Here is a 26,828-nt window from a genome sequence, read left to right as displayed (position 1 = left end):
ACTTGGGACCGAAACTCTGGCTATTTCCAAACCTCTGCTGGTATAGTGTATGAATAGGTGGGAGATTTAGCTTAGACAGAGGGTCTTGGCTCTGATACCTGTATAGATCCATTGGTTGAGACTGGGAAGGATAGGAACCCAAGTAGGCAGAGCAGTTATCCATAGGCATGTTTCCATTGCATTGGTAAGATGCATATTGATTATTCTGATTCAGAGACCCTGCATAGGGATTCACGGGATTAGAAGAATTCAAATAAGAGCCTGCAGCCTGGGATGAGGTGGTATAATGATTCATAGGGTTGGCCCCACTATAAAGGTCTGAAGGGTGGGAAGAATTGGAATACGGATTCACTGGGTTGGGGCACCTCATATACAGACTCGGAGGACCTGAAGTAGCATAAGCATTGACAGAAGTAGACTGAGGGTTATTTGTCAGGGGATGTTGCTGCTGCGGCTGCTGCATCGATGGTCCTGAAAGTCGTAAAAGGTCTGTAGGTAGGAGAGAGGGGACAAAAAAGGATTGGTTTGTTTAAATGTTGCTTTATGAAGATTGAATGAAAACTTAAATCTGTGTGAGAACCATAATCTAGACCCCTTGTGTCAAATTCAAAAGGAAAGAGGACCCACTAAAGCACACATAAAAATCCCTATGGTTTCCTATTGAATTAATTTTGAAATGTAATATTATCTATATTTATTATGTTTTCATTTGTCTTATTAAATAATTCCCAAATACATTTTAATTTGGTTTAAACCACAATTGTGAGGGTTGCATCTGCACGTTGCCTGTATTTGACACTTTTGGTCTAGACCAATAACCGACACAACAGGGACTATGTTTCTTTTTTTTTTTTTTTTTGCTTTTTGGAGGGTAATTGGGGTTAAGTGACTTGCCCAAGGTCACACGGCTAGTTTTTGTGTTAAGTGTCTGAGGCTGGATTTGAACTTAGGTCTTCCTGACTCCAGGGCCGGTGCTCTATACACTGAGCCACCTAGACACCCCTACAGGGACTATGTTTAAGGAAGGAATTCTTAACCTGAGATTCATGGACTCCATGTTTCAGGGGGTCTGTAAACTCGGATGGAAAAAAAAAAGATTACAGTTATATTCACTGTAATTGGTTTCCTTTGTAATCCTACATATTTTATTTTATGCACCGAAAAATGAGGATGCAGAGATTTAATCAGAGTGCCAAAGTATCCAAGACCCTCGAAAAGTTAAGATCTTCTAATTTAAGGTTATGTTCTGATGCCTTGCTATCACGCAGGTGTTAGAAATAAGAATGATTGAGGGGTGGCTAGGTGGTGCGGTGAATAGAGCACTGGCCCTGGAGTCAGGAGGACCTGAGTCCAAAGCTGACCTCAGACACTTAATATTTACTAGGCATGTGGCCTTGAGCAAGTCACTTAACCCCAATTGTTCTGCCCTCTGCCCTCCAAAAAGCAAAAAGAAAAAAAAAGAAAAATAAGAATGATAAATCTGATCACCACAGCCAATTCTAGCAAATGGATCGAAGGTCAACTTTGAAAACATCAGTAAAACAGAACTTCAATTGCTATTGAAGTCACTGATACTTGTTCATCTTCTCATCATCGTTTAGCATGTTGCTCATCATCAGTCACTGGTCAATTACCAGATAATTGTTTACCCTTGACTAACACCCATAGACTTTAGCAGGAACTTTGCTTTTTTATAACCAGATTTTTCAGCTAGAAGAGCATGTGATGAAATTTAGTTGGGAGAAGGGACGCTCATACAGTAATGACACGTACTCTGAGGACAAAAGTATACCATCAAAATATCCTAATCGATCTCTATTTTTTTTTAGAATTTGGAGGTTCATATAACAATACAGTTGAGGAGAGCTATGATTACTCATAGCTTGTGAAACCAGTATCATGACTTCAAACAGTCACAACTTATACTTTTCATTTTAAAGCTATAATTAATTTTTACTGTGTCCTTTTCCCAACCCCAATTTAATACTAATGTTGTGAGATGTGTGATGTAGGGAAAAGAAGGGACTGTAGATCTGAGAGAAGTCCTAGTTCTACTACTTATGTGACCTTGGGGAAAATTATTTAACCTCTCTGAACCCCCATTTCCTAAGATGTAAAATAGGGATGTCATTTGCTTAGCCTCAACTCAGAGGGTTCTGAAATCCTTAAATGAAGTCAATTTGTAAACTTTAAATCCTTACCCAGATATCAAGTACTATAATAAGAGGGTTAGAGAACATTCATAGAGGAGTAGAAAAAAGATCCACAGTTTCTACTTTTGTGCTGCAAATACCAGGACCTTCAACTTTTTCATTAAAGATTAGAGTTATTTTTTATTTGAAAAAAATTAAATTGTAGGAACAGAAGGCAACATGACATTGGGAACTCCAGTGATGGTATAAGGAGAAAAAAAGAAATCATATGTATTTTGGATGGCACATCAGATGATCTTATTTTCTGTGGCATAATGCCTACAGTTATAGCAGAGTAGGGGCAGTTAGGTGGTGCAGTGGATAAAGTTCTGAACCTGGAGTTAGGAAGACTCAGCTTCTTGAGTTCAAATCTTGTCTCAGACACTTAGCTGTGTGACTCTGGATAAGTCACTTAACCCTGTTTGCCTCAATTTCCTCATCTGTAAAATGAGCTGCAGAAGGAAATGGTAAGTCACTACAGTATCTTTGCAAGGAAAACCCCAAATGGGGTCACAAAGAGTTGGACACGACTGAAAAATTACAGAATAACAACATAGTAAAATGTTATTTTTAATTGAAGGCGTTGACGATCAACACCTCATCATCCACAATCTCTTATTGGCCTTCTCTATTGGGTCATAGATTTAGAGCTCAAAGATACCACAAAGAAAGTTTCTGACATCAAAAGGCAAATCCCACTTTCTTAATGGGCTTCAGGGAAAGGAAAATACCCTGTGCTTACATGTGAAATTCTCAATATTGTAAGTGAAACTTTCAGAAACCTTCAGTTCCTTTTCATGACCAAAATAAAAAAAAAAAGTCATGTGAAATGAATGCAAGTGAAAGGGGGTAATTTTAGCATCCCTGAGGATTCTTATCTAGGGAAAAATTATTAAAGGACAATTGCTATAAAAAGCAAGTCCCTTACAACTCAGCTACGAGAGGTAAAGGGAAGAAATTGTGCCTTGAAGTTAGACCAATCAATAAATATTTACTAAAATTCTGTTTTTGTAAGATAAGTCAGGTGGTCTCCTTTCTGTTCAACCTAAGAGCAAGAATATCAGTGTAAGTGGTGTATATGGTTTGTGAGTGTGTGTATACACACATATATGTACATATGTATGTATAAACACATATATCGACACACCTGTACATACATGGATGCACACACATACATGTGTCTGTGAAACAGAGGCCAATTCATCTGAAATAGGGCTCTAAAAAATGGGATCAAATTGAATCCATACACTTAACACTTTCTAATAGACTGACATTAAGCAACAGCCCAAAGACTTGGTGATATCAACTGGTGTTCCAGGATTTTAAGAACAGGAGCAAACACTTTGTGCCCTATTGCTTCTGAGACCTTTTTCTGGGGTTGATCCAGCAAAAGGAAGAGAGAAGAAGGAGAACATCCATAACTTTCCTTTATTTCTGTGTCTCTTGTTGCTGGCTGGGCTATCAATCAGTAAAATGGATTTAAAAATTGATTAAAACTGATGTTGGTGACATTATCAGGAAGGAAGGCACAAGGTCTCTTCCTATGTTAGAACAAAATTCATGCCAAGAATTCTGCTTCCAACTGTCCAGCATAGTAAACATTTCCCAAGAAATCTCTAAATTTAGAGAGACAAAACCAAAATTAGTTAAGCCCAACAATATTTTTGTCATGGTCAAACATTAAGGAATCATAATTATATGTTAACAATTAAAATCAGAAATTTACTTAGAGACAGGAAAGCATATTGGATTTGGAATCAGAGCCAGTTATGTGATACAATAGATAGAGTGTTAGACTTGGAATCAGGAAGACTTGAATTCAAATCCAGCCTTTACTAGGTGTATGATCCTGGGCAAGTCATTTAATCTGTTTGCCTCAGTTTCCTCAACTGTAAAATGAGGATGATAAAAGCACCTACCTCCTACGTTTGTTTTGATGATAAAGAGATATAAATGCTTTTGCAAACTTTTAAGCACTCTATTGTTATTATTATTATTGCTATTATTTATTAAGTCTTGGGGCTTTATTTGTTTCCTATGGAATCTGGAGTAAGTCACTTCATTTCCCTGTGCCTTAATTTCTCCATTTGTGAAATAAGGGAGTTGAACCAGATAATCCCTCAGGTCCTTCCCTGTGATCCTACAAACATAATGATCAGACACAAGGACACAGTCTACCAATTCTACCTGTCCTCTCAGGCAATAAACTTCTAAATGGTTACCACCAAGGCAAATATGATCACAATCTTTTTAAGGTTCATACATTTAGTTCTATGTTAGGTTCAGACATTAATAGATAAATGTTTGTTTTCGTAACAATGGTGGGTAACTATTCTGGTGTTTGAGATGAATCCAAAGAGATCGAAATTGATAGCCTCGGTCAGAAGCTGTGGTTGAGGGACTATACTTAGATGATTTGGTCTGGACCACAGACCCAAGTTGTAGCTGTGGTTTCCTAACACTGATAGGCCCTAGGACTCCTACTACAGCCACATTTAAAGAGAAATTTACTTCATCAGAGGGAAAAACTTGACCTAACATGCCGTTGTGACTTTCCTACTAATTGAATGCTCCTTGGCCAGACCCCCTTCCCTTACCCTGCTTCCTTCCTTACTGTAGGCATTCCCTAAAGTTCAAATCTCAGTTCCCTAATTCATGTACTCCAGACTTTTTACTGGTAAGCACATGTTATCTTACAGCTTCAATAATCTTTTTACATAGCAGATATATTTTTACAATTGCATTTCACATCCAAACTCCAGTTCCCACATCTCCAAATGCTTGGTGACTACCTTCAGTGGAGTATCTCTAATCACCTTAAACTCAACACGTCCAAAGCCAACATTGTTGCTGTTCATCCATCACCGTCCATCCATTATTCCTATGTTTGTTGTCATTGTTTGGCTGTGCTAACCAGCCCATATTGACTAATTAGCCAAGATGATAAAACAGCTGATGAAAGCTGATGTTGGCAACGTTGGCATGAAGGAGGGCACCCAGTGTATCACTGGGCGCAGCAGCCATTTTTAAGTTACTCATACACTTGGTTGCACTGTTTATTGGTTGTTTTGTACATGTAGTTATTCTTTCTCTCTAGATAGACTGTAAGCTCACAGTAGAGACAAGAGATGGCTGTTATTATCCTCATTTTACAGAAGAAGAAACTGATGCATTGAGAAGTTAAATAACTTGCTCAGGGACACATAGCTAGTAAGTGTCTGAGGCATGATTTGAACTTTGGTCTTCCTGACTCGAAGTCCAGCATTCTAATATACTGTACCACCTACCAGAAGTAGTGTGGTAGAATGGAAAGAGCACTAGCTTTGCAGGTGAAGAGTCTGAGTTCAAATCCTGCCTGTCGGGACCAGAACAAATCACTTAACCATTCTGGGTCCATTTATTTTTAGGAGAGAAGGCAAGGCAATTGGAGTTAAGTGACTTGCCCAAGGTCACACAGCTAGTAAGTGTGTCTAGTGTCTGAAGCTGGATTTGAATTCAGGTTCTCCTGACTCCAGGGCTGGTGCTCCATTCACTTTGCTACCTAGCTGCCTCTGGGTCCATTTTCTAATGTGTAAAAGGAGGGGATTGTACCAGGTGGTCTATATGGTGCAGCTCAGCTCTAAATATTTGATCCTATAGAAAAGGCCAGGAAAGGGGTAGAAATGTGATGCAGACAGCTTTTACCTCCATTAAAAAACCCTAACTCTCACCTTTGCATAGTAGAATTATTCAGATGATTGTGATACATTCATTGGTTATTTATTTCATTTGGTCTCTGTAACTACTGAAAACATGCTCCTGAAGATCACGGGTGATTTCCTAATGGTCAACTCAACTGATCTTTTCTCACTCTGCCATGTGTGACCTTAACTTTTCTGTAGACCATATTCTAGTCCTCATGAAAGATCATTCCAATGGAAATGCCCAGTGACTATACCTTTGGGGATTGTGCCATGGGAAATAAGATTACCAAATGTTCCATTCAACACAAACAATTCTGTACTCTTTCCCTAGGTCCACCCCACCCAACATAAATACTTTCAGTACTTTGAACTGAGCTTACCTGCCAACTGTTTAGCATGGTTTGCAGTCTCTGAGCTGGCCTGTTTTTGACGTCCAGAAGCTGACTTTTCTTTTTCATTCTTACTTGAGCTGTTTTCTAAGGAGGAGAGCCTTTCAGCCACAGCTTTCTTGGCTTCCAGTTTCCTCTGTCGGCACGTCTTGGCAGGCTCTGCCAACATTCTGACTTTGCGCCGAAAGGAACTAAGGACCTGGATGGCCCCATTCCTCTTTTTTTCCTCCTGGGCTTCCACACTGCCAAACTCATCCACGTTAGAGACTTTGTACAAAGGCAAAACATGGAGCTGCTCATCCTCGGGTGTTCTCCCAACCTCTCGATTGTCTTCTCTGGTGAGTGTGCAAACCTAATGTAGCAAAAAGAAAAGACAGCTTCAGTTTTCTCTTCAAGAAAGCAGGAAAAAATGTAGTTGTCCACTTAATGCTTCCCCTTTCACTGCTACGTTGACTAGTTCAATGACACTTGCCAAGAGAGTCCAGAATTCAGCTTGGCTGTTCTCAGTGAGGCACAAGATTGAAATCAATCATAAACAATCATAAACCTATTCTTTTTGGAGGGGAGTAAGAAAATGGATAAATATGACACATTTACACCTTCCAAGGCTGTATGGATCTGAGACTCTTCTGTTCAAGATCTATGCTTTTCTAATTCACCAGAAGCCAAGAAAAAAAAGCAGCTTTCTCTACTTTTCTCACCTCAGACCTTGAATGCTAAAATATGTAAAAAACAGAGTTCTCTTCAAGCCACTTTTATCAAATAATCTCAATTCTTTTTCAGTTGCAAGATGTCTAACACAGTGTTTCACTCTTGCACACAAAGAAACATTTCAATACTTCCTTTCTCTCTCCAATTCTCACCTTCTAACTTTATTTTCTCATTTAAGAAAGGTCTAGATTATTCTACAGTGAAGATCTGTCTGAGATAATGCCAGAAGACAGGATTGTATATGAGAGTAACATATTATATGGTATCATTTCTATCTATCATTTTTCTTTCTCTCTTCCCCCAGACTGTTTTAAATCAAATTTATTGATTACTTTTCTTCTTCTTTCAAATTAGAGAATTAAGGCTTCTGTGAGAGGAGATAAAAAGTTCCTTTTGTATTTCAAAGATGGAATACTGAATAGAGGGTTAGTTTTGGAAGACCTAAGTTCAAATCCTGCCTTAAAACACTTACTAGTTGTAGGTCATTGAACCTCTCTTAGCTTCAGCTTCCTCATCTGTAAAATGGGTATAATAATAGCAACTACCTCACTGGGGTTTCATGAGGCTCAATTTAGAAAATTTATCTAAAGCATTTTGCAAACCATAAAGAGCTATAAAAATACTAGTTGTTTTTATTTATCCTTAAATCGATTGATGGATACAGGTCATGTAAAACTGGCTACTAAACATCATCTAAACCTGGTCTTGGAACGAATTTGTTACATTTATAGCAGTTGTATTTTTACAATTTCATTTTACTTGAGCAGATATTAGAGTGGCTTTCACTAGAGTCTGACTTCAGGAGCATCTTGATGAGATGACCTGGGATTCTTAAGGGTCAAGGTGCAGAATATAAGTAGCTCTTGCAGTACTTACTATGTAGAGAACCTTTAAATACAGCTCTAACAGGGCTCTGCGTAAAGGTTTTCTGAGGAAATGGCCTTGATTAAGATTGAAGAGGATTATAACCAGGATGTTGACTATTGGGCAATGAAAGTTTTTGACCACAACTATTCAGGAGGGAGAAGTACCTACGCAGACAGAATTATAACTCTTCTGAAGTATTAAAACTATTACAATGACCTGACAATGTACTTTCCTTTCTGAGGTGTGTAAACACCCTGGCCAAAGCTGTTGTTCTAAGCACTATCTCACATCTTCTCTTCTTATCTTGTTCTCACCCACATCATGACACTTCTGGATTTCCCACTAACCTCTTTCCTCCTGTCTCCCTCCACTGCTATGACCTATAGAACGCTTGTTTTGCAGTTGTTTTCTGCTTTTTGCTTGAATTGTCTTTCTCTTGATTCCCCTTCCATAGTTACTTTATCTTTTCTTTTTTTCCTAGAAAACTGCAAAATTCAATAAACATTGATGATGATGATGATGAATGGGAAGTGGGGGAGATTTAGCCTTCTCCTTAATCTCCAGTATCACTTCAAGACCATTTGCTGCTCCTTCCCTCTCTGTCTCTGTCTCTTTCTACATTCCCTCCTGAATGACCCCATTGAAAATTCTCAGTTATTGACTATTGCTTCCATGTATCCATTTCCATCATCTCAACTGATCTTAGCACCTCACTCACATTCTTCCCCTACACTTAGTTTTCTACCATCACCCTTACATATTTCTTTTCTTTTTTTTTTATTTTTGGAGGGCAATTGGGGTTAAGTGACTTGCCCAAGGTCACACAGCTAGTTTTTGTGTTGTGTCCACCCTTGTATATTTCTTTACTTCCATATCAATTTTGACCAAGTAGATTCTTTAGTCTCACAGTTTCTCAATTTCTTACACTCCAAAACCTCAGTCTACAACATCAGCCATATAACAAGGCAATGTGGTAACACTGAAATTCATGTTCTTATACTTTATTTAGTCTTTCTCTTGGCAGATGACTTTGTCATCTACTTTACAGAAGGAATAGAAACTATGAAGTACAAACTCCTGAATATTCTGTCTTTACTACACCACTATCTCTGTTCTTTCACAATTTTATTCCATCCACTTGTGCTCTTAAAGAGGGGAGTGGTGGTAGAACCTGAGGCCTTGAGACCATATATGGCCCACTAGCTCCTCAAGTGCAGCCCTTTGACTGAATCCGAGTTCATAGAACAAATCCTTCAGTCAAAGGGGCCACCCTTGAGGACCTAGAGGGCCACAATAGGTTTCCCCACCCCTGTCTTAAACTCTTCCCTTTGGAAACTTGCTCCCCTCAATTATTCTTTTCCTTTCCCTTCCTTTCTTTCTCCAAATATGGATAGATCTTCCATATCTTGAAAAAAAAACTTCACCTAACTCTTTCCTTCCTTTTTTGGCTAAAATTTTATAATAAATGTTGTACATTCATTGCTTACTCCTTCCTCACTCTCTACAACTTGGATTTGGGCTTCGTAACTATCAAAATAATACTCTTGATGATCACTAGTGACTTCTTAATTGACAAATCCAATGATCTTTTCACAGTTCAGCATCTGTGAACTACCATGTGATACTATCAAATTTTATTTGCTTTCTTGAAACTCTTCTCTTGGTTTCCATGAGACTAGATGGTCTTGGTTTTACTCTTTTGGTGATTGTCTCCTTCACTGATCCCTTTTACTCTTTCTCCCTTCACAGAGAACACTCTTTAAAGTTCTTATTTTATCTTTAGATAGAATAGATGAAGTTCCTCCAAAGATTTCACTCCTATAATTTCAATTATATCATATCAAAATTACTCCAAACTGGAGATTTCCCTAACTTCTCTTCCAAATTTCTTTTCCTTCTCAATGTTTCCATTTGAATGTCTTTTCTTCATTTCAAATTGAATATCTCTATAAGAGAATTTACTTGCCATCTCACCTTAAGTTCCTTCCTTTGATTGTCCTGTATTGTATTTTAACGTTACCATCATTCTCTAAGTCAATGAAGTCCAAAATGTCAATATCCTCTTTGATTCTTCCTCTCCTCTTATCTGTAACATCCAACTAGTCATTGAAATCCATAAACTTCCTGCACTTCTGTAATTTCCTTCCTGTTATTCTCTTATAACTGAACTATGACAAGTAACTTCCTAAGTGATCCCTTTACCTTTGGGTCTTCCTCCTCTCTAATCTGTCTCAAACAGCATGGCCAGATTAACTTTCTGTCACTTTCATGGTATTACTACACTGGTCAAAGTTCCCCATTGTCTACAAGTTAAACCTTCTTTATCCAGAACCCAATGGACTTTGCCATACAGCCCTAAAACTCCTTTCCCAGTATATTTTCTTACCTCCATTTCTCTATTTCCTTCACCTGGAATGCCCTGACCTATCATTGCCTTTGGCGATACCGAGTAATGTGTTACAGTGAGTAGAAGTAATAGATTGAGAGTTAGGAGACCTGGGCATGAGCTTAAACTCTGTAATTAACAACTGTACAGTCCTAGGCAAAACATTTCACTCCTTTGTGCTCTGTCTACCTCGGAGGGTTGTTGTGAAGAATGTGTCTTATAAATTTGACAAATCCTACTCATCCTTTAAGGCTCAAGCCTTACTTCCTTCCAAAGGAAGGCTGTGCGCTGACCTGCAATGTGCAACTACTCCCCAGACTGTTCTTTGCCTCCTGAACTCCCAGAACACTATTAGTTTGCCCCACTTATGGGGCAGTTATTGGCATACTTGTACATACTTGTAATATAGTTCTTAGCATCAAACTTGGGGGTTGGGAGAGATGTTAGAAACCATCTAGTTGAAACCTATCATCGTACAGATGAGGTCCCAAGGCTCAGTGATGTTTAACAACTTGTCCAAGGTCACAAAGGTAGTATCTGAGCTGGGATTTGAATTCAGCTCCAAATCCAGCATTCCTTCTTTCTAACATTTTAAAAAATTTCAAGTTCCAAATTTTCTCCCTCTCCTACCCATCGAGGTCAATTATGAGAAGTCATTCTATTGTGTCCATTGTCTCCTGGTTATTTGAATAGCACAGGGGTAAGAACTGGACCTGTCATCTATCCACATAGGGAACTTCCAATAAAAAAACTCCAACAAACAAGATAAATCTTTGTCTTCTTTGTAACTCATAGGCTTAAAGACTTGCCCAGAGCACTAAGAGATGAAGTCACATGCTCAGGGTCACACAGTACATGTCCCAGGCAGAACTCAAACCTAGGATTTCCTGGCTCAGATTTCAGTCTTTTTCAGTTGTATTCAACTCTTCCTGGCCCCATTTGGAGTTTTCTTGGTAAAGTATTGGAGTGGTTTGCTATTTCCTTTTCTAGTTCCTTTTCTAGATAAGGAAACTGAGGCAAACTGGTTTAAGTGACTTATTACAGCTAATTAAGTATTTGAGGCCAGATTTGAATTTAGGAAGATGGAATCTTCCTAACTTCTGATAGGATACTCTATCCACTGTGCTACCTAGCTGACCAAGTCTTTGAGATCAGCCCTATTTCCATTTTGCTAAGCTTACTTTGACTTCCTAGAGTACCTCCCCATAAGATAAGACTAGTGATTTCACTGATATAGGGAATGCAGATGGATACCTGCTCTGCAAGGTATAATCTTGGTTGCCTGTAGCTCTGAGAGATTGAATGACTTGCCTAGGGCCATATAGCAGATATTCATGGGAAGCAGGACCTGAATCCAGATCTTCCCATCTCTGGGGCCAGCTCCTATCCAGTTGATCATAGCTCCTCTTTAGATAATATATATTAAATACACGTGTAGTAAGCCTTAAGACTGGGAAAGGAACCAGTGGGAAGGTGTATACAGTTAGAGTAACGGTACCATTCCAAATTCATTCTCTGGCACTTCCTCTCTCCAATTGTGGGGGCGAAGGTACCCCAGTTATCTAGGGGTTCAGTTGGACACTCATGCCTCCCTTTTTTCCAATTCAGATATCCAAGCACATACCCCTCTTTTGTAATGCAGACCACACAGATATCTTGGCTGGTGAATGATTCTATGATCAGTGAATTGTGAAATGCCAGACGTATGACACTCTGGCACTGCAAGTGTTCCTTGGCGGCAGGCTGCAGCTGGCAATATGCTCTCCCTGCTGTAGACTCGTCCTCAGAATTTCCATGAAATTCTCATATGCTTGTCACAGAGTTTGGCTCTAATGTGCCAGCATGTTCCGAGGGCAATAGCAGTGCCAAGCAGGGTCGCCATACAACAGCAACCCATTCATAAAAATGCTGCTTCACATGGCTTCTGAAGAGAAAATATTTTTTTTCCCCAATGGAGCATAGCAAATACAAAGAAACCTCTAACACGGAGAATGGGACTGACCCTGGATGGGAGCTGCCACCACTTACCAGTGTACTGCCATTTTGCATGTTGTGCAAGTCTCTGTGGGCATGGGCACAGAAATCCAGGCAGGCAGTGACTCCAGAGAATGGGCGACCTTCCTTTAATCCCAGGCGGCACTCTGGGGCTCTATGCTCATACTCGATCTGAAAAAGGACAAGAGAATCAAGAGTACAGCTCTGATCAACCTACACTTAGTACATGGGCTATTTGAAGCATTAGCATTTCTGTACCTCTGTCTTACAGCAACAATATAGAATTATACAAAGCAAATAAATACATTGTCATAGTAACACTGTCAAGACCACATACATCTTTCTTTACTTTTTGAATATTATTGCCCTATGCTTCTGCATCCAGGATATCTACAAATCTATTTAAGTCAGTTTTTTTTTCTTTTTTTAAATTTATTTATTTTTTGTTTTCAATATTCATTTCCACAAATTTTGAGTTACAATTTTTCTCTCCATCTCTCCCCTACTCCCCACCCCAAGATGGCAAACATACTGATTACCCCTTCCCCCAATCTACCCTCTCTTATGTCCCTACCAGACCCCCCCCCCCTTACTTTCTTGTAGGGCAAGATGGATTTCTATACCCCTTCCTGTATATTTTATTTTGTGGTTGCATGTAAAAGCAATTTTTTTAACATTGAGTTAAAACTTTGCATTCCAGATTCTCTCCTTTCTTTCCTTCTCACCCACCCCTACTGGGAAGACAAGCAATTCAATATAGGTTATACATGTGTAGTTATGCAAAACATTTCCATAGTAGTTACAATGTGAAAGATTAACTACACTTCCCTCCATCCTATCTTATCCCCCATTTATTCTATTTTCTCCTTTGACCTTGTCCCTTTTCAAAAGTGTTTTCTTCTAACTACCCTCTCCCCCAATTTGCGCTCCCTTCTTTCATTCCCCCTCTTTTCCCCTTTCCCCCTACTTTCCTGTAGGATAGGATATCCAATTGAGTCTGTATGTTATTCCCTCCTTAAGCCAAATCCAATGAAACTAAGGTTGTGAGTCAGAGTTTCTTATCAGGTAATCCATGAAGTTGTTAAAAAAAAATATTTTGACAATTGTATTTTGAGAGTTATTTTCCTTTGACTTCCTATGTATTTTATATGTTCAAAAACATTCTGAGGAGGGATCTATAGCTTTGCTCAACTGATACAAAACAGGTTCAGAATCCCTGATCTAAACTGATAAGACCTGGTATATTTGGGATGGAGAAGCAAGGACTAAAACAAACAAAAGCCTTAAATTGATGGCAATGGCCAAGCTCCTGTGTACCTGTGTGACTTATGGCTGGTTAGAACAATGGCTTACTCATTCAACAAACATTTATTAAGTGCCTTCTAGGTGCTAAGTAAGCTCTGTGGATGCAAAGAAAAGTGGAAGTGATCTTGGGTACCCCACAGTATAATTGGGGAGATATCGTGTGAACAGCTGAGTAAGACAAGCCATAGACAGGACGAATCGGAAATACTCAGGAGCAAAGACACTTGGGTGAGGGTAATTGGGAAAGACTTCCTGGAGAAGGTGGGATTTTGGCTAGGACTTGAAGGAAGCTGGGAGGCAGAGTTGAGGAGGGAGAACATTTCAGGCATTGGGTCAGCCGGTGATAAAGCCCAGAGTCAGGAGATGAAGTGTCCTGTTCAAGGAACAGCAAGCAGGTCAGGGTCTCTGGATCAAAGAGTATCTGGTGGACGAGAAGGTAAAAAGGACTGGAAAGATGGGGGGTGGAACAAGGATGCAATGAGGCCAAGATCAAAGGCCGTTCACTTTTAAATGGACCTATTAGCTTCACTATGTGTTATGGGCACAGAATACAACCCTACTTCCAACTAACCACTCAGAAACTTCATATTGTTTTTATTACAAGTGAGTCCATGTAAGTGTGGACTGATTAGTAGTCATCCACACTTTGGAGGGACCTTTGTTGTTGTTGAGTTATTTTCCATCATGTCCTACTCTCTGTGACCCCATTTGGGTTTTTCCTGGCAAAGACACTGGAGTGGTTTGCCATATCCTTCTCCAGTTTATTTTACAGATGAGGAAACTGAGGTAAACAGGGTTTAGTGACTTGCCTAAGGTCACCCAGCTAGTAAGTGTCTGAGACTGAATTTGAACTCAGGTCGTCCTGAATCCAGGGCCAGCCCTCTATCTACTTCACCACCTCACTACCCACTGCAGGGGGCAGAGATGTGGAATAAAATGCTGCCTTTCTGATTATGAATCGAAGTATTACTTTCATATACTAAGGAAAATATGTGATTATAAGGCTTGATCTGTTGTTGATATATCTCTTTCATGAGTAGTTATATCAATTCACTTTAACTAAATTTTGTTAAGCTCCTATATTAGATATTGGACATAGACTAAAATGAAAGAGTTCCTTTCCTTCTGTTGGAGAGATTTAGCACGTGCACATATATCTAAACTGGGATTGGACTTATGATTTTATTCATTTAGGGAACTTTCAGGGGAGGAAACTCCCTCTCTCAAGGCAGTTTGCTACCTTCTGTCACTTTTCTAGTCTCAGAAAATTTTCTAGAGCAGGGGTCTTAAATACCCCCCACAATCCCAGTGCACCCAAACTAGATTAAAATGTAATTGTGAAATATCTAACAAAATTAATAAAATATAATAGATGGTAGATAATGTAAATATGTGGTTTTCTAACTTAATATGTGGCAGCAGGGGTCTGTGACTGACCCCCTTTTCATTGAAGTGTACACCACTGAAAAGTTAAGTGATTTGCCCAGGATTATGGAACAGAGGCAGGCCTTGAGTTTGCCCATGCAATTCTGACTTGAAGGCCAGCTCCATAACCCCCGCAACCATCCTTGACCATTAGTAAGTATCTTATCTGAGGGGAGAGAACTACCAATTGGGGAGTATGGACATTGAAGAATGCTTTTCAAAGGAGGTTGTACTTGAGATGAATTAAAAAGTTAAAGATTCCCGCAGGCAGAGATGTGGAGGGAGTGCATTCCAGACACTGGAAACAGCTTTTTTGCAAAAGGTGTGTGTGGGGGTGGGGACTGGCAAGTTCAGAAACAGTCAGTTGGCCTATTTGACTGGAATGTAGAATGTAAGCTATGAGAGATGAATACAAAGGTAGTTTGGAGCCAGATTTTAGAGGGCTTTAAAAATGTCAGGTTGAATTTTTATTTTATCCAAGAGAAAATATAGAGCCACTGAAAGCTTTGCAGAGGGGCATGATGTGGTTGGAGCAGTGCCACAGGAAGATGATTTTGGCAGCTATGGGGATGGTGGATTGGAGAAGAAAGATTCTGGAAACAGATGATGGATTAAATTAGGGTAGTGTCTTGTGAATGGGAAGAAGGGGATGGATAAGAAATATGTTATGGTGGTATAAACAGTCTGATCGCAGAAAGTGAAGAGGAATTAAGAAGCCTGTTGATGAGGGTGAAAGAGGAGAGTGTGAAAACTGGCTTGAAGCTTAACATTAAAAACTAGGATCTTGGCAACTGGTTGCATCCTTTCTTGGCAAATAGAGGGAAAAGAAATGGAAGCAGTGTCAGATTTTATATTTTTGGGCTCAAAGACCAATGCAGACAGTAACTAGAGCCATGAAATTAAAAGATGTTTGTTCCTTGGAAGAAAAGCTTCGGTAAATCTGGAGAGCATACTAAAAAGCAGACATCACCTTGCCAACAAAGGTCTGCAATGGTCAAAGCCATGGCTTTTCCAGTAGCAATGTCTGGCTGTGAGAGTTGAACTACAAGGATGCTTTTAAATACATACTTTTGAATTGTGGTGCTGGAAAAGACTTCTGAGAGTCCCTTGGATAACAAGGAGATTGAAATCAATCAATACTTAAAGAAATTAATTAAGGCTATCCATTGGAAGGTCAAATACCATAGCTGAAGCTTAAGTACTTTGGCCACATAATGAGAGGATGGGCCTCATTGGAAAATACTCTGATGTTGGGAAAGATGGAACCAAAAAGAAAAGGGGACAGCAAATGATGAGATGGATAGATATCATAGAAATAATAAACAAGAACTTGAACAGACTTTGAGAGAGAGTGGAGGATAGAAGGGACTGGCATGCTATGGTTCATGAAGAGTTGGACATAACTGAAAATAACTGAATGACAACAAACACTTTTTACCTTGACTCCATCAAACAAGAGAATAATGATTAAATAACAGTAATGATGATGATAGATTATTTTCATAAGGAATTTCACATTTGGTCATCATAGCAATCTTTTGAAGTAGGTAAGGAGCCGGCAGAAGAAATGTTTTGAGGACAGTGAAGCATAACCCAAGCAAGTTGTGGTTGTAGGATTGTTGGAAAGAAAAGCAGTCGACAGCTTAGGTAAACAGGTGACAAATAGAAAAAAAGATGGTCTATTCATCTGGAACAAAGGCACTATGCCACTTGGGAGCAAATGCAAACTAAATAAGAAATCTTTATGTGTTTAAAGGAGTTAGGAACATTAGACAACTAGCATTGTTGCCTAGGTTCCTTCAGCCACAACTATAAACACTAATAACCACCATCAATAGCTAAAGCTCCACAGTTAGATGGCATCTCAAAATTTTGTTAAAAGTTACCATAGACAATGAAGTGACATAAAGAATTTTTATAGTAGTTTCTCTTGCAAAGGTCTCATTTCTCAAATATATAGGAAACTGAGCCAAATTTATAAAGATAAGAGCAAATCCCCAGTTGATAAATGGTTAAGAGATATAAACGGGCAATTTTCAGAAGAAGAAATCAAAACTATCTACAATCATATGAAAAAGTGCTCTAGATCACTACTAGAGAAATGCAAACTAAAACAACTCTGGGGTACCACCTCACACCTATCAGAAATGATGAATACTGGAGGAGATGAGGGAAAATAGGTACATTAATGAATTGCTGGTAGAGTTGTGAACTGGTCCAACCTTTCCAGAGGACAATCTGTAACTATGCCCAAAGGGCTATAAAACTGCAGACCCTTTGATACAGCAATACTAATATTAGGGCTGTATCCCAAAGAGACCAAAGGAAAAATGAAAAGGACCTATATGTATGAAAATATTTATAGCAGCTCTTTCGGTGGAGGCTAAGAATTGGAAATCAAGGGGATGCCCACTAGAGAATGACTGAACAGTTTGTGGCATATGATTGTGGTGGAGTACTATTGTATTATAAGAAATGATCAAGATAGTGGTTTCAGAAAAACATGATGACCTATATGAACTGATGCAAAGTGAAATGAGAACTGGCAGATCATTGTGCACAATAAAAGCAATATTGTAATGATGATCAACTGGGAAAGACTTGGCTACTCTGATCATTTCAATGATCCAATACAATTCCAAAAGACTATTGATGAAAAAATTCTATCCATACCCAGAGAGAGAACTGATGAACTCTGAATGCTAAAGGAAGTAGAATTTCTCATTTTCTTTATTTTTTGCCTTGTTTCACAATATGGTTAATATAGAAATATATTTTGCATGATTTCACATGTATAATTGATATGATACTGTTTGCCCTCTCAGTAGGTGGGTGGGGTGTGTGTGAGAGAGGGAGAGAACCTGAAACTCAAAACTGAAAAAGAAAATAATGTTACAAATAGACAAATAATAAATTTAAAAAAATTTTTAAAGACTAAAAAAATCCATTGCACAAATATAGCATGGATGACATAAGATAAGAAATATTTGTCTGGGGGGAAAATATGAAAATGGTATTTACAGTTGATCTTGTTTAATGTGAACCCTGGAGTTCAGATCAAGGGAGCTGATGGTCCCACCTCCCATACGTTGTGCTGGTCAGGACATATGTAATGAAATGTGACCAGTTCTGGACACCATTCTTTAAAAGAGTTATCAGCAATGTAGATAGCATCCAGAGAAAGGTAACCAGGATGGTAAATGTCCAGATGCTATGCTAGGTGAAATAACAGAAAGTCTTTAGTCTGTAAAAGACAAAACTTGTATTGAGAGTGAAGAAGGTCAGGGAGATGGCTCATGATAACCATCTTCAAATATCTAAAGAAATTCCATGTGGAAGAGAGACTAAATAAACACTGTGCTCCATATTGAAAAACAGTTTTCTCATGGGTAGTTTCCCTATCCAGTTGTAATAACAGGTATAGACAAGAAATAGATCTGTTAGGCTTGTTTGGCCATGACCATATTACCGAATACGGAGGTCAAGGGACCTTCTGAGCATGAGCAGATAATGTTACCTGGAGGCCCTTTGTGTCTCATACCACATGGATGGGTGTACCTCTTCTGATTAACGGTGTGAACAGAACAGGCCTAAAGTTACATCTTTTTCAAATCATTCAATCTGAACAGTTTTCCAAATTCTAAACACTCTTGCCTCTTTGTTTCATCAAAACTGAGCCCAATGAGTAGAAATTATGGAAGCCAAATTTTGACTAATTATAAAGACACCCTCTCTTGGAAAGTAGATATAAGGTGTGCAAAAATGTTGATACCTGTGTCTGTAAGTCTGTATAGGACAGCAGGAAAATTTTGACCTTGCGTATATGACTCATAGTCATTAACTTAGATACATGGAGTCACTGAGAGAGGAGGCTAAGACCACCAGTGACCTTAGTTTCTTTCCCCAATGATGTGATTGGGATTTTTCTAGACCTCCTTTCTCCTTGTCCTCTTAGATCCCCATATCTGTTTTTTTTTTATTCTTCAGGGCCAGTCTGAGGTGAGCTGTCAGGTGCCTTACAGCTCTAAGGGGGAGTCAGTATACTATTGAAAATTAGATTTTCAGAAAGTCCTTCCCCCATTGATATTTACCCATGACTACTTGAAGCCCATCCTCCCCGCCCCCTGCCCATCCCTCAGCTCCCTCTCTGCCCTAATCACCCTTTCCACTCCTTATCCTTGAGTAACCCTCTTTAGCCTTCACCTTGCTGGAATTACTTTGGGCCTTGGAACCACCCCCAGTGGTTTGGAACTGGAACAGTTTTTTTTTTGCTAATGTCTAACAAAGGGAGGGGAAATGACAGGGGAGCTTCTGGTCCCTCTACAGGAGTGGGCACCTGCATTTAAAGCATTAATTTGTTCCCCACTCTCTTGAGAATTCCTAGAATCCTACATTAGGATCCTGAATGCTTAGCATGGAGCCTGACAGATAGTAGGTGCTTAATAAATTCTTGTTGGTTTATTGACTTAAATGCATTTTTTCATAGGAATGTTTATATAGTTGGTGGTAAGGTTTATAGCAATATTAATAGAGTATCATGCTAACAGAGTATAATGCACTGTCTTGAGAAGCTAACCATCACTTAGAATGTTATTTCTATGAGAGAATTTACTCTGAATTGCAAACAACTGAATTACTCAGGAACTTTTCTTACATAACCTATTTGTAAATTGGCTGCAGCCTGCTTATGTACACACATACATTTATACGGACACACCACACCTTCACTTTTATATTTATAATACACATGTAAAATAAGGGGTTGGGCTGTAGATATAAACAATGTTCATCATTAAGGAAAGCACAGAAGCTTGTGTTAAAAGTCAAAGACTTGAAGAGACCAACAATACATGTAAGGGACTGATAAAAAAGATGAAATAACTTAGCAATAGGAAACTCATCATTACAATGGAAAAATAGTGGAAACATTCCCTGTTTTGCTGCCCCCTTCCCCCTCCCATCCATTGCCTTCTGGTTGTGAATCCCTAATTTTTGTGTACACAGGAAAGCATTATTATAAAAGATTTTAGGGGGAAAACCCCACCTTTTTTAAGCAAAGAAAACCATAAGTCAAATAAATCAGAAAATAAGCAGTACATTATTCCAGTGATATAATCAATTATTTTAAACCTACCTGGTTATTATATGCATCAGGTGCAAGTTTCTTATATGTAGGTGCCATCAGAGTAGATAAATTTTGCAAATGGGATTCTAATTTCTCTTCCTGTATGAAATTAAATATTGTATAAATTAATATATATATATTTACTTTCTCTCCATATGAAGGCAATTAGCTTTGAATTGCTTACATCTTTGGTGCAAAGCAAAATGCTCTCCCTACCTTATATAATCTTACGCCTTAAAATATAGGATGTTTTTGCACGTCACCACATTTGAATGCAAAGGCCAATCATCTAGATGTTTCTATCCATTCTCTATCAAATATCCAGATCTTTAGAGATGTCTGTTGGATTGATTTCCATTTTTAATAACATATCTGATACCATGGAAATGCAATTCACATTTGGAAAGAAAAAAAAATTAACTGTTTTCTCACTTTCCCATGACAATGCACCAAAAAAACACCACAGGCTTGCTATATCTATTTATAAGCTTTGTGTTTTAGAGTGCTTACAAAAATTATTTCAATAAGTCAAAATGAGTTTTCTATGCATCAGTAAAAAATAACAAATTCTCCAATATGGATAAAATCCTTGAAGCAAGACTTGGAGTCTAGCCAATATAAATAAGAAGTGTCCATTTACATTTTCAGTTGAAGGAGAACGAGTCTTCCCAAGTGAACTAAATTGGGTTTTTATTGTTGTTGTTTATTTGGTTTTGGTTTTTGTCTATGCTCCTCATTCCAACAATGAAAGGAGTTCCCTGGTGAGGAATCTCCCTCTACTAAAGCAGATCAGCAACTTTTGTGCAACTTCTAGCCTTAGAAAGTCATCTGGGGACACTGAGAGATTAACTCATTTGCCAAGGGTCACTCAACCAGTATGTATCATGAACTTTGGACCTCCTGACTCAGAGGCTGCCTTTCTACTATGCCATGTTATCTCATATTTATAGATACATAAAATTATCTCATAATATTAAGTTGCTCTGTTCTTGTCACATGTTTAGAATTCTAATTTTAGCTATAAGTACATTATCAAAAAAGAGATAAACCCAGCATCAACTGTAAAAAGAGTGGCAGCCTAGCATAGTTCCATCGATCCCATTTTAGATGGCGAGTCAGATTTGCATCCTCTGTAATTCACTGTAATTTTGCTCAGAATTGAAACTATGTCCTCCTATCTATTCTCAGGGAAGAGATTACTGGTCACCTTTTCCATTTAGTGTATGTGAATCCCTGTTCCAGGAGATAAGAATTTATAGAAGGGATGTGAAATTACTTTTTAGTGGTTAAAATAAAACTGGTTGTCATCACAAAAAAAAACCTGCCGCTGTTCATTTGGTCTATGAAATCACTGTGACTTCTATGTACTAAAAAGGACATTTTGTGCATTTAGGTAATGCTGTTTTAAAATAGAAGCAATATGAATGTCCTTTAGGGAACCTTTATATCGCTAATCCATGAATGCTTGCACTTTTATTTTCCTGATCTCCGTTAGCAAACTATTAGTACCACAAATATAAGACTCAGTTTTTGAAAGTCAGTAAGAAATATCAGGCTATTAATAATTCAGTTTGTATGTATACATTGACTACAATTCAAATTCACTTAGCAACATAAAATATTTTCAGATTTGCTCTGGGTTCCTAGAAGATCAATCATACCTGAAACGCAAAACATTTAAAGATTTTCAATCAATCAATAACTGACCATATTGTCCAAATGATAGCCTGTAGACCACATGATGCTCAAAAGTCATTTTTTTTAATGGGGAAAGGGGTAGATAGATGGCTCAGTGAATAGAGAACTGGCTCTGGAGTCAGGAGGATCTGGGTTCAAATCTGTCCTCGGACACTTGACGCTTAACTGTGTGACCTTAGGCAAGTCACTTAACCCCAATTGCCTTGCCTTCCACCCTCCAAAAAAGAAAAGAAACGAGGGAGAGGGAAGAGAGCTTACTGTACTTTGGCAAAGAAACCTTTCTTAAGGAAAAAAATTGTGAATGACAAAATTTTGATAAATTGATCACCAAGTTAATTTGGTAATAATGCCACCATTGCACTAGATTAGCAATAAACATTTTTGTTAAAACACAAGAGGAACATTTTCACGATATGATTCAGCAAAATAAATAAAATAAAAATACACAATCAACGATATAAATAACAATAGAAAGTCTGGCTTGTTTCAAATTGGATAGTCTAAAATAAGCCCTCTACATTTCTGTAAGATAAGAAGGATAGAGGACATCATATACTCATTTAACTTTAACACTATCTTGACATTTCTCAAAAACAATGGGATTTCACATCAAGATAAAGTATAAGGGGGAATAATATGTTTTGCCTATCCATTGCTATGAGGATGATGTACTTCCTATGTAAGTATCACCACCATCTCCCTACATTCTTATATTGCTTTATAGTTTATGGAGATCTCGCCTAAATTAAGTCACTGGGTCCCTACATCCATTCTGTGGGGCTGGTGAGAACAAGTATAATCACCCCATTTTATAGGTCATATAGATGAGGGTAGAGATTGTTTATTTACCTTTCTTCATATCTCCAGTGTTTAGAACAGTGTCTGGCATATAGCAAATGAATAATAAGGGCTAGATGACTGACTGGAAGAACCAGGATTCAAACCTGTCACTAGACTCTAAGTTCATTCCTTTACAGTATAATGGATTTTGAATTAGAAAGGACAGCGTCCAAGCCACTACTTTTACATTATGAGGACACTGAGGCTCAGGGAGGCTAAGTGATTTGTCCAAGATCATATAGTTAGTATCAGAGGTAGGATTCAAACCCACATCTCCTTTGAGTGCAGGTCCAGTACTCTTCCCCATGACTACTACATGGCACTGCTTCTTCATTAATGATTAAATATTAATTCAGGGCAATTATAAACAATTCCCACATTCTACCACTGAGAATTCATACACGTGATTTTACTGACATTCTGTTCATCTACTACTTCTAGTGTGGTGTAATAGAAATGCAAAGGTATTCAGAATGACAGGACCTGGGCTTGAATTTACTACCTATTTACTCAGCTATTTACTTCCTGCATAATTTTAACTAAATTCCAACCCCCCCAGGCTTCAGTTTCTTCATTCATAAAATTGGGTGATTGAGCTGAATGGTCTCTAAGGTCTCCTTCCAGCTCTCAGTCTTATGAGCTCTTATAAATTCATGACTTCCTAAAAGAATAGGTCTGGTGACTCTACAAAAAGTCAGACATTAAACAGAAGGAAGTTAACAGTTAACAGAAAACCAACCTCTTTTGGATCATCCCCAAGCAGCTTAAATTTCCTTGGGATCTTGCTTCTGGCAAACTTACATCCATTGTAGTACATACTCCATGAGCAGCCAAAAGAAAAGGAAGCACCACAGGTTTCTGGATCCAGCCCCTGACAGGCACAGGTTCGTCTAAGGAATGAAAGAACCTCTAATGTTGCTAGTTGTGGGGTTAGATACACTGTCCCCTTCAGAGGTCAAGTGTCTTTTTGTGTCACACATATAAACCTTGTTTAACATGGTATCACAGGTAGTACAAAGTGGGGTTTAAAAATAAGATGAGCTCTAGTTCAACCCATATGATAGAAAAACATTTATGGCAATGGGGGGGGGGGGGGCACTGTAATGGCAGACACACCACCCCAACTCACCCAAACTGAATACATGACTGACAACCTAGTCACAAAACAGAAACTGGGTAACTTGTTTGTTGAAGGAAACAGTTGGTTTTTGTTTGGAGAAAAATACCAGAACCAATTGTCAAATTTTCCAATGATGGGTGCTCCCAGAAGGCTTTTCTGGGGAATGAAATATTAAACATGCCATGTAAGGCACGGGGTATCAATAAATTAGAATAGCTTTGAACATTTAAAACTAAGGTAGCAGTCCCAGATATGGAAAACCTCGACTTTGACTTCCACCACAAGAATATATGAATGGTTCCAAGGAAGAGATATGAGAAGACTTCTACCCCACTACTTTGTAGAGGGAGGTGATCCTCAAGTATGTTTTATTACATACATGTTTTGAGATTTTTTGTCTTTAAAAATATTATTTATTATAGGAGATGGCTCTCTTGGAGGGAGGAAGTGGAGAGATACCAAGATAAATTTTGGTGATGTAAAAATACGATAAATCTTGAATAAGAATATATTGGTATGTATGTATGTATATGTATACCTATGTCCTTATTTTAAATTATTAAATTATCATTTAAATATGATATATGAGAAAAATGTTCTATAAACTAACTGTTTTCACAAGTTCATCAGATTAAAAAAAGCCACTTTAGAGCAATTGTAATTGCTGGAGTTTAGAGTGGTTAGTACTTAGAGTTTAGGGTGAGAGTGATTATCATCCAAAATGAAGGCACCGATGCACCAAATGAAAGTATTCTCCACCCCCCCCCCATCCTCACCCGTGCTTGATACTGGGGATGCAAAGACAAAAATGAAGCCATCCCTTCCCTTAAAGCCCTTCCATTCCATAGAGGAAGACAATAGATACAAACATAAATATAGACTAAATGTGTATTTAAAATAAAAGTTAATTTGAAGGGATACTAGCAACTTGGAGATATTAGGAAAGGCTTCACTGAGAAGGGAATATGTAAACCTAGCAATCTATCTCATATATTTTGGGAAAAGGAGGGGATACAAGAAGAATAAAAGAAGGTAGAAATTTGATGACTGTGGAACCAAATATAAGTGTAATACACACTTGTCAGAGCATTATGACTGAATTTCATGACATACATTCTCTTTAATAGTGATTGGAATAATAATGCTAATTTCTCATGAGGTGAAATGAAAATAACTTCTGCTTTTCAGCACAAGTCTGGAGTGAGGGTTCATTTTATGACACCAAAAGTTTTACAGAAGTGGGAGTGGGGAGAGGGGATGATGACTGAATCGGAGGTCACTGGACCTGTGTTCAAGTTCTACCTCTGAAACTTGCTGCCTGTGTGAGCTTGTATAAGAAATTAGAATAATAGAATAAGTGCATTAGAAAAATGCACCCAAAGCCAGAAGTCGAGTACTAAACCCTTCTTCCTTCACAAAGGAGAATATGGGGAGATACACACACACATATATACCTACATATATGTATATATACAGGCATATACACATACATATATATATACATACATATGTGTATATAGGTATGTATGTATTTGGCGTTTTCTTACAAATATACTGGAGTGGTTTGCCATTTCCTTTTCCAGTTCATGTTACAGATGAGGAAACTGAGGCAAACAGGGTTAGTGACTTGCCCAGGGTCACATAGTAAGTTTCTAAGGTTCAGATTTGAACTCAGGAAGAGGAGTTTTCCTGACTCCAGGCCTGGACTCCATCTACTGCTCTGCTTAGCTGGCCTACATATATCAAGACACTTGACCAAAAAATGTACCTCTCCAAAATCACATGCAGATTGCCCTCTGTCTATGGAAGTCTTAGTCAGATTTATTGTTGGGGTGACTCAGCCATGGGACACAGAAAAAATGCACTGTGGCTCTTAGTTTCCAATCACCTTCACTTAATTCCTAGACATATTTCTTATAATTCCTATTCAAATAGGAATAATTATACCTTCCCCCCTCCCCCTCGTAAATACTAGCAAGACCTTGAATGATCTCAAACTGTTTCCATTCAGGATGCCTGAGTATTTAAAGTCTCATATTACAAAATGTAGACATGGGGACTTAACTACTTGCCATTAAGACAGGGCAGGGACTAGGGCTCAAGTTTCATGATTCCCCAGCAACAATTAAGCCTTCCAACTAATTCCTTAGGACAACAGACATTCTTTTTTTTTTTATTTTTAAGCAATCAGGCTTAAGTAACTTGCTCAAGGTTACACAGCCAGTTATTTCTGAGTGTGCTGCTGAGTATTGGAGCCCGGATTCGATCCCCAGGTCATACCGACACTGAAGCTGGTGCTCTTACTCACTGAGCCACCTGGCTGCCCCTAAGCAATTGGGGTTAAGTAACTTGCTCAAGGGTACATGGCCAGGTGTTTCTGGGTGGGTGCTAAGTGTCAGAGCCTGGATTCGATCCCAGGTCATCCTGACACTGGAGCCGGTGCTCTTACTTGCTGTGCTACCTGGCCACCCCATGACAACAGACATTCTAACAGAACTTCTAGATTTCTGGAGGTATTTCAAATGAAATAAGTGAAGAAAAGAATGCAACTGGCTTCACTTACTCTTCGTTTAGTGCACACCGCCGGTTGGTTAGAGTGCCATATTTCCTTAGCGTTTCAGTGAGTTCAGAGTATAATCTGTCGGCTAGGGAGAGTGGGATTCCTTCCCATACCAGGATGAGAATCACAATCACAGCTGCCTCACAGGTATGACCAGCTCGCTCCCGCACCAAACACAGTAGCTTTTCTTCATTGGAACTTCTACGAACTACCTGCATAGACCACAGTTTCATCCCAAACGCAAAGAAACACCAGCAACCCAAACAGACAAAAGAAAACAAAAATATTGTTACTTGGAGTATATGAAAGCATAGTCACATGTTCATATATGTTGCAAAATTGGTACTATGTTCATCACACTCTGGAAGACTTTCTTTGCTTTTGATGTGTAAGGGCCGGGGCTCTCACTTTGGTCTATGCACAAGAAGAAATTTGAGTGACACCTCATTCTTCATTGCTTAGATCAATGTATCAGGTAATTGTTAGTAAATGCTAATTTCAGTAAGTCCAGTAGGGGGTAATAAGGACTTTT

At 38.6% G+C, this 26,828-nt stretch overlaps 1 protein-coding gene across 1 annotated transcript in view; it reads right to left on the bottom strand.

The window, feature by feature from the left end:
* The window catches only part of TET2 (tet methylcytosine dioxygenase 2), a 151,958-nt gene that overhangs the window by 4,304 nt on the left and 120,826 nt on the right, over positions 1-26,828 (bottom strand). Inside the window, 7 exon segments of the mRNA XM_069094685.1 lie at position 1; positions 3-489; positions 6,256-6,616; positions 12,257-12,394; positions 20,088-20,177; positions 23,356-23,506; positions 26,300-26,508. The exon segment at position 1 is cut by the window's left edge and continues 4,304 nt beyond it. Of these exon segments, the coding sequence (XP_068950786.1) occupies position 1; positions 3-489; positions 6,256-6,616; positions 12,257-12,394; positions 20,088-20,177; positions 23,356-23,506; positions 26,300-26,508 (1,437 nt within the window).

This window comes from Petaurus breviceps, unplaced genomic scaffold, assembly GCF_028583685.1.
Source record: "Petaurus breviceps papuanus isolate PSGF00001 unplaced genomic scaffold, PetGlider_PUasm1.0 126, whole genome shotgun sequence".
Taxonomy (NCBI): Eukaryota; Metazoa; Chordata; class Mammalia; order Diprotodontia; family Petauridae; genus Petaurus; species Petaurus breviceps.
This window is presented reverse-complemented; position numbering and strand designations above follow the sequence as displayed.